Source organism: Buteo buteo, chromosome 24, assembly GCF_964188355.1.
Source record: "Buteo buteo chromosome 24, bButBut1.hap1.1, whole genome shotgun sequence".
NCBI lineage: Eukaryota > Metazoa > Chordata > Aves > Accipitriformes > Accipitridae > Buteo > Buteo buteo.
The window spans coordinates 20621567-20636782 of NC_134194.1; the positions used below are offsets into that span (position 1 = coordinate 20621567).

Genomic DNA, 15216 nt, shown 5'->3' on the forward strand with positions numbered 1-15216 from the left:
TGGCGGTGCAGGCCAGGCTGTATCAAGGGGCTGCTTGTCGCCCATGGCTGAAGCTCTTCATTTCGGGGTCCCAAATGTCCCACGGAGCTCTGCCCGGCAGAGGCACCCCTCCCTGCCATAAACTGAAGTGCCCCAGCACAGACCTGCCAGGAGCCATGGCGCATTCCTGCCTCGCTCGTGGGGCTCCCAGCATCCTCACTAACTCCCCAGAAGCCAGCGTGGCGTACGACCCACTCCTCGCCCCCTCTTGTGCTCCTCAACTCCCACAAGCACCCCATTGATGCTCACAAGCTGCTGTGCATTCACAGTTGTTTTACAGAGCCCAGCCACTCCTCCCAGCACAGTTAGGGCTCAGCCCCCGCACCGGAGCCCCCGGGACCTCACCGACACACTCCCTCGTTCAGTCTCTGCACGTCAGAGCCAAATCTGAACCAAGTGCAATTGATCCCGTGAGCAGGAGCTGATTTTGCAGTGCCTGGGAACTGCTCCCAGCACAGTGTCTTTCTGAAACTGGGGAAAAACAGGGCAGGTCCCCCATGAACCCTCAGCTCCATCTGCAGCTCGTTGCTGGATCCATTTATCAGCTCATTCCACGTGAACGACCTTGAGAAAATCCACTGACCCAGGACGGTAGGAGACTTTCCCAGACATCTGCCAACACCTAAACCTGCAATTTATGGAGACTCTAAGCTAAATTCTAAAACAAGACAATTTCATTTCTGTCCATTACAGTTACAATATTCCTCTTATCCCCCCCCGCAGAGAGTAATTAATACTGCACCGTGCTCTTGAGCCTGCAGGCAGGTGCAGGCACCTCTGCTGAGCTTGCAGTAGCATGCTGAAGTTAACACCACTCCAGCCACCTTCTCAGATGGTGGGGGGCTGTGGGGACCCGGGGCAGTCTTGGGTTTGTGCAGCCAGGAAAGTATGTAGCATAGCCCTGCTGGTCTCAAAAAGCCCTAAATGATGGAGCCTGGGAGACGGGCAGAAGAAAGAGATGCTCCCCACGCCAGCGTCTGAGAGGTTGCGTTCTCACCCCACGTTCATCAAAGAGCTGCCGAGGACGAGGAAGAAAGGGAAACTTCTCTCAGAAAGTTCCCAAAGGGAAGCAGATAGCAACACTGAGCCAAGCCCCCAGACTGCCCTGCCCAGCCCTGCAGGAACTAGTTATTTAGGTGGTTGCTGTTGTCTCCTTTCCTCCTCTGCAGCCATTGCATCTCCCCGCAGGTCCCAGCTCTGCCTGCCTAGGAGGCCCAGACACTTCCTGGACAGTTCAAGATAAAACCTTATGCTGTTAGCAAAACAAACTAGGAGGCTGTGAGAGCCAAGGCTGGCACAGGGATGAAACCACCGAAGCCAGAACCACTGGTTTCCCCAGATGATCTAATCTCTCCCAGAGCCAGAGCTCCTCTTCTCCAGCAGCCTGGTGCAGCCGGTTGGAGCCCCTGGGGAAGAGGTGAAGCTGGCGTGATGGGTGCAGGGATGTCTGCCCCAGTTTGAAAGAAAAACCATGAGAAAGAGGAAGAGGTGGCCCCTGAGGGGGTCCCTGAGATGTGATGCTTGGCTGGAGGGAGGGGGCTGTAGGACAGCCCCATCCAGGGCCTGGGGAAGGGGTGCTGTGCTGTTCCTGCCTAGCAGGATCTATCCTCTCTCCAACCCGCTGGAGACAAGAGCCTGAGCGAGCCCCGTGGCAGCAGCATCGCCCCCAACCTGCCTGCCAGGAGGGGCAGAGCCATTTTTATGGGGAGCATGGCCACCTGGCTCCATCCTGGCTCCCTCCTGCAGCCCCACCGCCACCAGCAAGCCTGCCTGGGAGGACCTCTCCTTCACTGCAAGGGTGCCCATTGCATCCCAGGGTGGGGGGGAGCACCTTGCTTCGGGTGCTTCCCCCCGGCGCTGCTGACGCACTGAGACTCCATCTGCAACCATGTGCGTCCTCATTCCAGCACTGCAGCGGGCGAGTTGCAGGCATCTTCCAGCCCTCACCGGCAGGATTTGGGTCATGCTAGCCAGGCATCGCGTGGCAGGGTTCTGCTCCTCCATGCACTGGCTTTGGAACATGGGTGGGTCTCAGAAGGACGTGGGTATGAACCAGGAGAAGCTATGGAGGGGGATGTTGGGGTGGAATAAAACTGGGCTGGCTGGTCTGTGGCTCAGACTGCCTCCACATCCACACATGTACATGTGTGTGTATGTACATACATGTGTTGTGAACCAGGTCCTGGAGGAAGCTGTCTCCTTAGAGGGCCAGGCAGTGACTAGAGATAGGAGTTGTCAATCTGGGGAGGGGGGCTCAGTACCATGAGGCCTCTGGACTGGCCACGCTGGGGCGCGGTGGAGGGCTCATGGAGATGGTTGGCCCACGTGAGCATCACTTCAGGGCGCTGCGGGGCCCAGGTGCTCCGGTGGCCGAGGACACGGAAAAGATGCCTGGGAAATTGCTGGGAGCAAGAGCATCTTCAGGGGCAGTAGGGAAAATAAGGCACAACCGGTCAAAAATAGAAAACTTTATTGAATTCAAATCCAACAGGGCAGTTGAGCTCAGCCCCACGGCAGGAGCCCAGCCTGCCGCTCACTGGGATACAAAGAAGGGAGCAGGGGTCTCCACAGGGCACAGAGGGTACAGCACAGTGGGGGAGTGGGTTTTCCTCACCCACAGGACCGCAGGAAGAAGGCAAAGCCACAGGCACTCATCCCCCCTCTCCCTCCCTAGCTACTTAAGGATAGACCCGACAGGCGCCAAAGCAGAAACGTGGTGCAAGCTAACTAGCCAGACAGCCCAAGGAAAGAGGGTCCTGCAAGCTCCAGGCTCATCCCACGACCTCCTGGGACAGTTCCAAGCTCCAGTGCACACCAGCGAGCAGCCCTTCCCAGTCCGCAGCCAAGACCTACCTCCGCCTTGCCCCGCACGCAGCAGAAACCCCCGGCTGGACCAAGAGCAGTGACCCGACCGCGGCACGCAGCAGAGACCCCAGTGCCCCGCTCCTCCAGCCCTGAGCTCGAGACCCAGCCCCAGCCCCAGCACACGGCCGGACCCATGCCGCCTGATGGAAGCGCCCCGGCCGCCGGGATCCGCTCTCTCCCTCCGCAGCGGCTGCGGCACGGCTGCCGCAGAGCCGTAGCTCCGGGCCCGATGCTCGCGCTAAGGGAAGCCCGGTTTTCACCGCGCCGACTATGGCAGAGGGCCCAAGCCTGGGGGAAGCCAGAGCTCGAGCCTGGGAAAAAGGCAGAGCTTTGCTCCTCCACCCAGCCCCACCTGCCTGGGCAGCCACAGCGGGCGCAAAACTCCCTTTTGGGTGGCTTTGTGCACGGACGGTTAAAAGGTTCAGCCGCACCGGCAGAGCCAGGCTGGCAACAGCAAGGCTAGTGCCTTCCTCACTGCTCCCTGGACAGGGGCAGGGCTGGAAACGGGCTGCCCAGAGCTGTGGCAGGAGCTGGACCAGTCTCTCCTCCCCACCAGTCAGCCCGAGCGGAGGGATGGATGGGAGGGTGGGCATTGCCCTCCTCGGTGCTCTTACAGCTGGTCCCCAAAGGGGACCCGGGCGAGTGGGATTCCCTCCCCAGAGCTCCACATGCAGAGGCACACGCATGCAGCACCCTTCGCATCACCGTCACCCAGGCAGCGCCGCCAGGACCCAGCCCCGGGCGCTCTGACGAGGGGTCTGACAGTTTTTGGACTCCCCCTCCCACCATCCCCATCCCCTCCCCAGCCCACAACCAGGCTCAGTGGCTCGGCTCCGGGGTAGTCCTCCGCCAGCCTCCCAGGCCACGCGTGCAGGGCTGGGGGCCAGTCCACGCTCACTCCCAAACCTCTGTCCAGATGGCTCCCCGATGCAGGGGGGGGGCCGCTGCCGGCCTCAGGATGAGCTCTCCTACCTGCTTGTTGGTGTATTTCTGGGGATTGGTGCGGTAGCTGTAGTCCGAGTACTGCTCGGAGCCCGTTGAGTTGTTGTCCCCGGTGCCAACAAAGGTGTTGGTGGCCGGCAGGTCCTGCACCACTTGGTGCTTCTTGGAGGCAGAAGGCGACTGAGGCTGCAGCTGGATGGAGGGCAGCGGCGAGTTGGAGCGGTAATGGCGACCCAGGTCTGGGCTGCCTGGTGGGTAGTTGAGAGGCAGGTGGATTCGGGGGCTGTCGCTGACAGAGTCGTTCATGAGGTTGAACTTGAGCGATTTCTGCAGCCCCGTCTCCTCCTCATCCTCCGTGGGCTTGGGTGGCTTCGGAGACTTGCTCTTCTTCACCTTGCTCTTGCTCTTACCACTCTTGCTGGCCTGCTTGGGTGCATACAGGTCCTTGGTCTCCTTCTTGCCTGCCTGGTAGCCACTCTTGGCCTCCCGCTGCCGGCAGTAGCGCACCAGGACAACCAGCACGATGACCAGGGTGACGGCCACGATGCCAGCAATGACTCCAAAGAGGATGTTGCTTCGCTGCTTGCTGCGCTCATATTCAGGGTCCCCGGCGATGTCTATGTCGAGCGGTGTATCCAGGCTGTGCCCCACCAGCGTGTCCAGCAGCGTGCGGTTGGCTAGCGTCTCATTGACGTAGAAGTGCACCAGGGCCGTGCCGTGCCGTGAGGGCTTGCCCTTGTCATTGACACGCACTACCAAGCGGTGCAGGCCATGGTGCTTGCGGAGGATCTCCTTCTCCAAGGTGATGTCTCCACTGTGCGGGGAGATCTGGAAGAGCTCGAAGGGGTTGCCTCCTGTGATGCTGTAGGTCAGCTCTGCATTGACACCGGAGTCAATGTCCTCCGCCTTGACCTTGCTCACCTGCTGGCCAGGGCTGGTGTGGGGCAGGATGTGTTTGTAGGTGGCATTGGAGGGTGAAGTGATGAAGGGGGCATTATCGTTCTCATCCAAGACGTTGATGGTCACCCCCACATAGGCAGACCTGGGAGGATCCCCACTGTCCACTGCCTTGAGTCGGAAAGTGTACGTGCTCTGCTGCTCCCGGTCAAAAGAGATGCTGGAGAGGATGGTGCCGGTGCCATTCTGGATGACAAAATCCCCATTGTCTTGCTCCACCGACAGCTGGATGCGGGCGTTTTCTCCTTTGTCAGCATCGATCACCGTCACCATGCCCACAGGGCTGAGGGGCGGCATGTTCTCCATCACCGAGAAGTTGTAGCCGCTCAACATGAACTTGGGGTCGTTGTCATTCCTATCCATGACGTTGATGGCCACAGATGCTGTGCCCTTGAGGCTGGGGCTGCCCTTGTCTGCCGCCACCACCAAGAACTCGTAGCGTTCCCGCTGCTCTCGGTCCAGCACTGCCTTCACCCGGATCTCTCCGGAGTCGGGGTCAATGGTGAAGGAGCCCTTGGAGGAGGGGTCTGTCACCAGGGAGTAAACCAGCTTGGCATTGGAGCCACTGTCAGCATCGCTGGCACTCACCTCCATCACCAGATCGTCGGGCTCATTGTTCTCAGGGAAGGCCACCTCGGTGAAGCTCTGGCTGAAGACAGGCGCGTTGTCATTCACGTCCACTACTTGCACCTTCAAAGAGTTGGTGCTGGAGAGGGGCGGGTTCCCCGAGTCCACCGCCACAATCTCAATAGTGTACTCCTTCACCGACTCGTAGTCCAGTGGCGTGGTGGTCTGTAGGAAGTATTTCTTTTTGGTGTCACTCCCTGTTTCACTAGCCTGCCGCAGCTGGAATGGGACATCACCAGCCACCACACAGGTCACCACAGCATTTTCACCCTCATCTCGGTCGGACACCTGCACCAGAGCCACTGCTGTCTCTACTGGCACATCCTCCGAGATGTTTGCCATGCCATCCTGGTGGGTGACGAGCCCAATACCTCGGATTTCTATGGAGGGCGCGTTGTCGTTCATGTCCTTGATGGTGACCACCACCTGGGTGCGGGCACTCTTTGGGTTGGCCCCCTTGTCCTTGGCCATGACAGAGAACTTGAGGATGTTGACATCCTCGCGGTCGATGGGTCCCTGCACGGTGATGAGCCCCGTGGTGCGGTCCAGGCGCAGCAGCCGGCGCACCATGTCTGAGGCTTGGTGGAAGGAGTAGTCAATTTCGGCGTTGGCGCCCTGGTCCGAGTCGTTGGCCTTCACCTGTGGGATGGAGGGAGAAACGGTGAGCAAGAGGGCAAGCCAGTGCGAGCCCCTCCGCAAACCGCCGCGCTGCCCACTGCAGCCTCCTCTGGGGATAGCTGGGGGGAAAAAAACAGGATTTCCTCTTCTGGGGCCAAGGACTATGGGGCAAAGAGCCTGGGACTGTCAGAGCAGCTGGGAGCGGCCCTCCGGCACAGAGGCTTTTCTTTGCTCTTCCAGCAAAACCGGCTAGGCCGGTTGGCTGCGCTCCTCTCCCGGCCAGCTCCGGCACGCAGGGAATCCTCCGGGAACCCGTGCCTCTTCGACCCAGGCAGCAGCAGCGCGGAGGGACGTCTCCAGCTGTGCCCGCTCTGCAAAACCCTCCCCAAAGGGGGGCTCAAGCAGCTGCCTGGCCGATGCGAGGATGAGGAGGATGGAGGCAAGGATGTGCGGAGCTGCAGCAGCGCCATCCCAGCATTCAGGGATTCAGCCAAGCGGGAACTGGGGCTGCCTGAGCTCTGCACAGCACCAGCCATCCCTGCCCACCCGTCAGGAGCTCTGCATTCACATAAACCTGCCTCTACGCCTATTATTTGCTTTCTAAAGAAGATGAGGTTTGTCTAACATTTGCCTCCCTAATCGGCTCTCCGAGCAGCCTCTTCTCTGCACCATTTGCTGCTCTGCCGTTATCTTGCTCAGCAGATTTGGATGGAGAACGAAAGTTGTTAAATGTAAATTCCACCTTTTACCTCCACTCACAAAAAAGGCGGAAGTCATTTTCCCCCTGAAAGATAAAAGCTGAGCAATGGCAGCAGTGGCGTCTCAGCCCATTCTCCTCCCGGCCGTGCAGCTCCCTTATCTGCTTCCAACTTCCATTCTCTTAACAGTGAAAAATGAATTCTTAAAAAATTCACATCAGAATTAGCAAGCAGATGAGAGCTGGCCGCGCTCCGCTTATTAAGATGGCAGCTGCAGATAAACAGATGTCGGCTACTATCATCTCAATGCCCCCTCCAAGCCAAATCCACTGAGATTCATCCCTTCGGGCTCCCCGGTCCAGTTTGCACCGCTGCCTGAGATGGGGCAGAACCCCTGGCCCCTGCAGACAGCAAGGCACCCCTGGAGTCATGGGCAGCCCCCCCAGACGGGCAGTAGGGACGCTGCCTGCCCCCCATCTCTTGTGCGAGCCTGAGTTTCCATGGAGCGGCCAAGGGAATGCAACTTATGAAAGGGTCTATGTCTTGTCTGCGGGCAGCATTGAGACAGGTCTGGCATGAAGCCAGGCTCCCCATGGACCTCAGGTCCCAGCCCTCCCCATAACCCAGAGCCTTTCTCCCACATACCCGCCAGCCCTGCTGCTGCCCCTCAGTCGTGTCCTGCAGCCCCCCCTCTGGCTGCACTTTCCCGCGCATCCTTTCCAACCTCGTTTTAGCAGATGTGACATCCCAGGGACCTGCCTGCCTGATGGCCACAGGTGACACTGTGGGCTCCTATGGCTTACAACTCTTCTAGGCTCCCTCCTCCTTTGAAGAACCGTGGCAGCAAGCGGTTGTACAAATGCTCCCCAGGCTGTCCCTGCTGCAGCCAGGCAGGAGGGGAGCTGGGGAGAAGAAAGCCCCCGCACTCACCTGGAGGACAGAGTGCCCCACAGGGCTGTTTTCGGAGAGCTCCGCCTCATACAGGGCCTTCTCAAACTTGGGCGCGTTGTCATTCATGTCCAGGATGGTGATGCGAAGCAGGGCGCTGCTCGCCCGTGGCGGGTTGCCTCCGTCCTGCACCTTAATGGTCAGATCGTAGGAGTCCCACTGCTCCCGGTCCAGGTTCCCCATGACAATCAGCTGCGGCTGCTTCTCGTCCTGATCCTCCGCCACCTGCAGCCCGAAGAGCTCCTGCGCCTCCGGACCAGCCATCAGCTCATAGGAGGCAACGCCATTGGGGCCCGAGTCCCGGTCCATGGCTAGGGGGATGGGGAAGAGCGTCCCAATGTTGGTGTTTTCAGGGATGGAGAGGGTGAGAACGGGCGAGGCGAAGTTGGGGGTGTTGTCATTGATATCAAGCACTTCTATCTGCCCCTCGAGCAGGCGTGGGCTGCTGCTCAAGATCAGGTCAGTGATGGACACTTCGAACTCCAGGAAGCAGGGCTGTCCAGGCAGGAGGTGCTGGCACTCACGCAAGCTCTCCCGGTCGATGGAGGTCTCTGTGGTGTAGATGTCCCCAGTCTTGCCATCCACACGTAGGTACGGGGCCCCCACTTCCAGCTTGTAGAGGTGCCCCACGTCTGGGAAGCCGTAGTCGGAGGCCAGGCTCCCTATGAGGGTGTTGGGGGGTTGTTCCTCCTGCACTTTGTAGACCACACGCGTCCCAGAGACTAGGGCAGGGAGCTGGAAGAGGAGCCACAGGCCCAGGCAGGATGCCAGTGGTTTCATCCTGCGCTGCAGGGGAGCTGCAAGGAGATACAGACACCAGAGGTTAGGCAGCCCCAGGCCCCCAGGACCGCTCAGCCCCAGCCCATTTCCCTGGCGTATCCTTTTGGGCGCAGCCCCTGTGCCATGCAGGACTGCACATGGTCCCAAAGCAGCCCCCCGAAGGGAAGAGGCTTCAGGGGCTCGCCTGGCAGAGCTGGCCCCAGCCATGGTCTCCTGGCAGCCTCCGCAAGCAAGTGCCCAGGAGGACCGGTCCCGGCTTGCAAAGTTCCTGCAACGCCCTGCTCGAGTGAGCAACCCAGTCATTGAAACCTCAGCCCTGGCTTCCTGTCGCTAGCAGGAAGCCAATCCTGCCACTGTCCACCCTCTTCATCACCACACAAACTGTAATTAGACCCAACGAGGCACACTAACAGGGTGGACTGCACGCAGCCTGCTGCCAGCAACCCGATGGAGCCGGCCAGGCTCAGAGACAGCTTCTCACCACAGAAACACAGGAGCATTGTGTGCCACGCACTGCAGGGGCACTGCCTGCCACGCACGGCAGGGACACAGAGGCACTGCACGAATCTGCCAGCCCTGCAGAAACAGGAGCACCAAAAGCAGGGCAGGGGCTCTGCCTGCCCTGCAGGGATGCAGGGCTGCCACCCACCCAGCACTGCAGGGGCACAGGGCACTGCCACGGCGGGGACAGAGCAGCACTGCCCTCCCTGCACTGCCGACACAGCAGCACTGCCAGCCTGGCGCTGCGAGATACGAAGGCACCACCCATCCAGCACTGCAGGGATGCAGGAGCCCCGAGCATCATCCATCCTGCACTGCATGCGAGGCACTGCCATCCGCCTGTGCCCCTCGCAGAAAGAGAGCCATTCCCCACCCTTGTGTTAGAGTGACTCACTGCCCACCCTGCACTGCAGTGCAGACATACCCCACAGGGCAGAGCCTGTGCCTCCCCGCGGAGCAGCGGCACTGCACAGCCCCAGCACACTGCAACGGTAGGCACAGCATCTCCCCTCTGCTGCACAGTCACTAGGCAACCCCACACCCCGCGCCAGCAAATACTGTTCCCTTCACTCACTGCAGACACACTGTTTCTTCCCATTCCCTCCCACTCCCAGACTGGGACACTGCATGCACACACTGGGTGCCCACCCTGCCCCGCAGGCAGGACCCTGCCAGTGCCAGTGTCCACCCCACCCGCTGCAGAGGCAGTGACAGAAGTACTGCCCCCCCCCGCATTGCAGAGACACACACTGCACACGCTGCACCGCAGGCACCCAGCCACTGGAAACCTCCCCCCCAGTATGCACACGCTGCAGAGGCAGTGCCAGGCGCACTGCCAGCCCCACAGAGACTGTCCCCTTCTACGCCAAGCCACATGCCCCGTCACCAAGCCCCTGCCTGCTGCTGTGTTTAGCCACCAGCTTTCCCGTCCCCCGCTTTCCGTTCTGGGAACACACCTTCCTCCTCCAGGGTCCAGGCGCACCCACACAGCTTCTGCCGAGCCGTAAGCATGAAGGGGTGCAGCCCAGCTCACGGGCACCCAGAAAGCTCAGTGGTCAGATGCCCTAAAATCAACAGCCACAAGCATCTGCCATGGCCCCACAGCAGCAACCCTCTCGCCACTCCCATCACTCGCTCTCTCCATACTCTGCACCCAGCCTGTGGGATGGGTGAGCGCTCCTCCACCATCTCCCCTCCACGGTGCCACATAGCAAGTGCTTAATTCCTGGTCAGCCTGGCATCATACAGACCCTCAACAAGTGGAGCAGCATCCAGCACTGTCCACCCTGGTACTTCCCGCAAGCCAGCAGTTCCCAGTGCCTCCACCCCTCCGCTTCCCCACAGACAAGTGCCTCATTGGTGGCACGGAAGAGAAGAGCTCTCCCTCCGCAGGTGAAAATACATCTCTATTTCTAAAGACGAAACTATGGTCCTGAAGCCTAGCTTGACTCTGATCCCTTGTCCTGCAAGCATCCTTCATGCAGAGAAGAGGTATTTCCAACCTTGCTGAGGGCATGCGTAACTGTCCAGACCGGCACTGTGTGCAGATACCTCTGAGATGTATGTCCCCAGGAGGAAGGGAAAAGGCATGCACAGGGCTGAGGATGGAGGAGGTAAGAAGCTGAGCAGAAACACAATGCACCTCTGCATCAATACAGGCAAAACCCAGCGATGCATGTACACACACACGCATGTGTCTGCACTCAGTGTGCATGTATCCGTGTGTGTCGTATGAGCATTTGGGTGTATGTGCACCTGCCTGGAGCACGACTATGTGCCTGTAGGAAAAAGTGGACATGTGCACACATGTGCACTAGCCGGGTGTGCAGGCGTGCCACACGTGTACACGCACTGCGAGGAGCACATCCATGCCTGCACTGGGAGAGCCTGTGCACCAGACAGGAGTTTGCAACCCTGCACTGAGTGCATGTGTGCACTGAGCAACGTGTGTGCCTGCGCGGGGGGACCATGTACGCATGCCCCTCTTGCCACCGGGTGTGCATTTGTGTGATGTCACCCCGTGCGGGGGTACTTGCACCGTGTGTGTGTGCGCACTCCGACTGGGTCACACGCGTGTCTGCCCGCAGCATGCGTGTGCTCTCACACCAGACCCCAACCCCCCCACGTCCACCTGCCTTCATGAGGTGTCCAAACCCACACTGAGCTTCATCACCCCATTGCCCCGCGCTCCCTTTGGAAATGGCTGTGCGGCAAGGACAGCGAGAAGGGAAAAACGGGCAGCCCCGGCCGCTGGGAAGGGGCTCCTGGAGGATGCCCCAGCTGGGAGAGGCACCCACGCCCGCTGCCGGACTGTTTGCACAAGCCTGTTTGCACTAGGCTGGGCTGTGACTGCTGATGATGTAGCGCCGTCCTGACTAAGCCTTGGTGTGACGTGAAAGATCGCAGGTAAAGGTGAAAGTCCCAAAGCAGTGCGATGCCTCACATGGCCCTGACTAAACTGGGAGGGAGGACCCCAGGAGCTGGAAATGCCAGGAGCCCTGTGCCAGCCTGGAGGAGGAAGGGAGTCACCCAAAGGTGCCAAACACCCATGCTTTCTGCTCCAAAAAAGGAGCTGGAGCCTAAACCCAAGCCCAATTCCTGCAGGTGAAGGAAACCTCCAAAACAGGGAGGCTGGAGGAAGAGAGGGGCTGGGAACCCCAGTGGGACCATCGTCCCACAGGGGACTTGCCAGCAGGCGTGAGGGGCCCCGGGTTTGCCAGGGTAAGGAATCCTGCTTGGCGCCTAGGGGTGCGAATGACACAGCACAGACGTGAGAGCCCAGAGCTGGGTGTGAGGAGGAGGAGGAGGAAGCCTCCACCACTGGGGAAAAGCACGTCTGTGCAGGAGACAGAGGCTTCCCAGGGGCCAGTCCAAGACATCGGGCTATTTTCCCATGGGATCTAAAGACCATCCCACACTTTCTTCTCAGGTGCCAGGCACCTTTTTCCGACCTGCTGGCAGAGCACAGAGCACTTAAAAATAAAAACCCCTCCCAAAACAACTATTCCTCCGCGCACACACAATTCTCCCTACGGGGAGAGTGTGAGAGACTGAACCACATGAGAGAGGCGTTAGTCACGCTGCTTAATGCATGACTGGGAAGCTCTCAGAGGACAGTGGCATGCAAAATCCTACAGAATTCAGCCACACACCCCCCCCCAAAAAAAAACAAGCCCTAATGACAGAGAGGTTATAAAGCACCGAGAATTTAAGCAACTGCTTGAACAAGCCTGTGCTCCCTGTGATTCCCACAGCCCCTTGGCCCCGTTCCACGGAAGGCAGCACTGCTCCGGGAACGGGCACCAAAGTCCACCCTCTTATTGCTCCCAACGGCTGATTGCGTGGCTGGGAGCCATGCTTACAAGTCTATCCAAACCCTGCACTGAGCACACAAATACTAATCCCACCCCCCCACCCCCCCAAAGCTCTACTCTGGTGCTTGGAGCTAGAGCAACATCCGAGCAAGCAGCAAATGCTAATCACGGCTCCACGGGCTCCACTCCACGCGAGGGCCTGAGATCAAGGACCATATTGTCCAAAAAACAGCCACTGGTGTTCAGTCCTACATTGAAGGCACGGATGGCGTGAATCCTGGGCATTTTGTGGCACGTCCCATGGTTTCCTTCGGCTCCGGCTGCCACTGCAGCTGCTCAGCATTTATGCAGGCTGGGCCCAAGCACCCCGAAGCCAGAGCACCCCGTAACGAGGAACCCCACTTGCTTGTGAACAGCTTTACCCCAAAATCATCTCTTACGAGCTGCACAGTGATGAAAAGAGGGCAAAGCCTGGGGCCCTCCCTCCTTCTGCCTCCTTCTCCACATCCCTCCCAACTCCGGCAGCCAGCGAGGCAGAGACCTGTCAGAGCCTCCCTAGGGCGGCAGCCCCCATTCTCCCACCTCGGGGGTCCCCCACAGCCCCTCCGGGGTCCTGCGGGCTCCTGTCCTCTCCTGCCACCATCCCACCCTCCATCCCGGCCTGGAGGGAGGTCCTGGGGGAAGGCAAAAAACGTGGCGGGCCTGAAACACCCCACCCCGGCAGGGCCGCAGGGAGCCGGCGGCAGCGGGAGCGGCTCTCCTCCGGGACTGCAGCCCGGAGGGGCTGGGGGGGGTCTTGGGGAGGGGGCGGATAGGGAACCCCCTACCTCGCAGGGTGCCGGGGAGAGCCGCGGCTCCCGGCTCCCAGCCGCCCCCGCCGGCTGGGAGGGAGGATGGAGGCCGGGCTCCGCTCCCCGGCCGCTGCGGCCGAGGCTCCCCGGCCCCCGGCGGGGCTGCCCGGGCTGAGGCTCCGGGCACGGAGCGCTCCGCTCCGCCGCTCCCCGGCGAGCCCCGGGGGGGGGATGAACGGGGCGCCTCCCGCCAGCCCCGCACACACACACCCGCGGAAAACACACGGGAGCCGCTCTCCCGGCACCGGCTTCACGCTCAGCCTGGCGCACAGGCAGGGAAACGGGGGGTTTCTAGGGCGCGGGCACGCACACCCCGCTGACACACTCACGCACACGCACACCCCGCTCCTGTAACACACACACAGACACACACACACCCCCCAACACCCCAACACACACCCCCGCTCCCGGCACACAAACGCAGCCCGCTCCTCGACACGCACACCACTCCTGTAACCCACACCCCATCGGTACACGCACACATACGCAGAGACACCCCGCCACGGACACAGGCGTGCAAACCTGCCAGACTCCTTCAGCCCGCTCCTCTCGCACACGCACACGCACACACACGCACAGCCCCGCTCCCACCACCCAGCGCTCGCCCCGGCTCCCAGCCGGCTCCCACCGGCAACTTCTCTCGCTCCCACGCACCAGCGCACCCCGAGCCGCGCTCACACCCCGGGCGCACACACCCAGGGGTGCAAGGGGGACGCACACCCAGAGCCACCCCCGACACAAAAAAAACCAAAAAAACAAAAAAACAAAAAAACCAAAACAACCCACAAAAACCAACCCACACGCACTCACCCCGACACAGCCGCGCACCCACTGCCACCCCACGCCAACCCACGCTGCCCGGATCCGGGCTGGCCCCGCTCCCCGCCGCACAACAAGTGGCAGCGCCGGGCGATACCGGTAACCGGGAGCCGCCCGCCCAGCCCTGCGCCCCGCCGCCGCCGCCGCCCGCGCAACCCGGCGCGGAGAGGAGGCGCGGAGAGGCGCGGAGAGGCGCGGAGGGGGAGCGGGATGCTCGCCAGCGCCTCTCCCGCCGCCGCCCGGCCCCGGGTTCACCCTCCCGCACAGCGGCGGGCTCCCGCCCCGGGGCATCCCGCACCGCTCCGCACCGTTCCGCAGCTCTCCGCGGCCGCGGGCGGGGACTCCCGGTCCTGCCGCAGCTCTTACTTGGATGCGGACGGCGCTGCGCTCCGTGCCGGCCCTTTGCGCGCTGATCCAGCGGCGTCTGCATCGCCTCCTCCCCGCCGGGACCGGGCTCCCCCCACCCCCCCCGGCTCCTCTCGATCGTTATCCACGGATGAAAACCAAATTTAAAAAAAAAAAAAAAAAAAAAGAAAAAGAAAAAAAGGGGAGGGGGGGGCGAAAAAAAAAAAAAACGTCCCGTGGGAACCGCCCCCCTCCCCCGGGCCGGGGCTGCGGCTCCTCCGGCGGAGCGGCGGCGGCAGGGCTGGCGGCAGCCCCGGTGGGCAGCTCCGTCCGTGCCCGCCTCCGTCCCTCGGTGTGTGTGAGGATGTGCAAGGGAAGCGCAGCGCAGGCACGGCCCCTTCCCCCCCCCCTCCACCTCCTTCCCCGCTGCCTCCGCCTCTCGCCGCCACCACGGGGAGGTGGAGCTCCGGCTCCTTATCAGATCCCCAGCCCAGCCGGGCCGGGACGAGCGGGTATCGGCTGTCGGGCAGAGCCGTCCGCCCATCGCGCCACGGACCTCCCGGCTCCGGGCGGCGGGCACGGCGCCAAGCCCCCGGGCCGGTGGAGAAGGGGGGGGGGGTTCCCCCACATCCCTCCCACCCGGGACCCCCTCACCCCCGGAGACCCCTTCGCTCACGCGTGGGACGGGTCTCCCCTTTCGCTCCCCTCCCAGGGCTCTTGTTTATTCATTTTTGTTCATTTATTTTTACGCCCGGCGCTTCACAGCCCCGCTGCACGGGGGAAGGGGGCTCGGCCGGCAGTGCCCCCCGCTGTGCTAAGGGGACGGCCCCTCCGCGGGAAGGAGCCCACCGGGGGGCTGTGCCCACCCCTCCTCGGATCCCCCCAAATGAGCAGGGCTCCTGGCAGGCTGCA

The 15216-nt window shown here is 61.4% G+C and overlaps 1 protein-coding gene across 1 annotated transcript in view; it reads right to left on the minus strand.

Moving 5' to 3' along the window:
• PCDH1 (protocadherin 1) overlaps positions 1-14783 on the minus strand; it is a 52400-nt gene extending 37617 nt beyond the window's left edge. The window contains exons 1-3 of the mRNA XM_075056729.1: positions 14326-14783; positions 7677-8491; positions 3877-6069 (exon numbers count right to left, since the gene is read on the minus strand). Coding sequence (XP_074912830.1) covers positions 3877-6069; positions 7677-8491; positions 14326-14389 — 3072 coding nt within the window. The 5' untranslated portion in view covers positions 14390-14783. The remainder of the gene's footprint in view (positions 1-3876; positions 6070-7676; positions 8492-14325) is intronic.
• Positions 14784-15216: the final 433 nt, after the last annotated feature.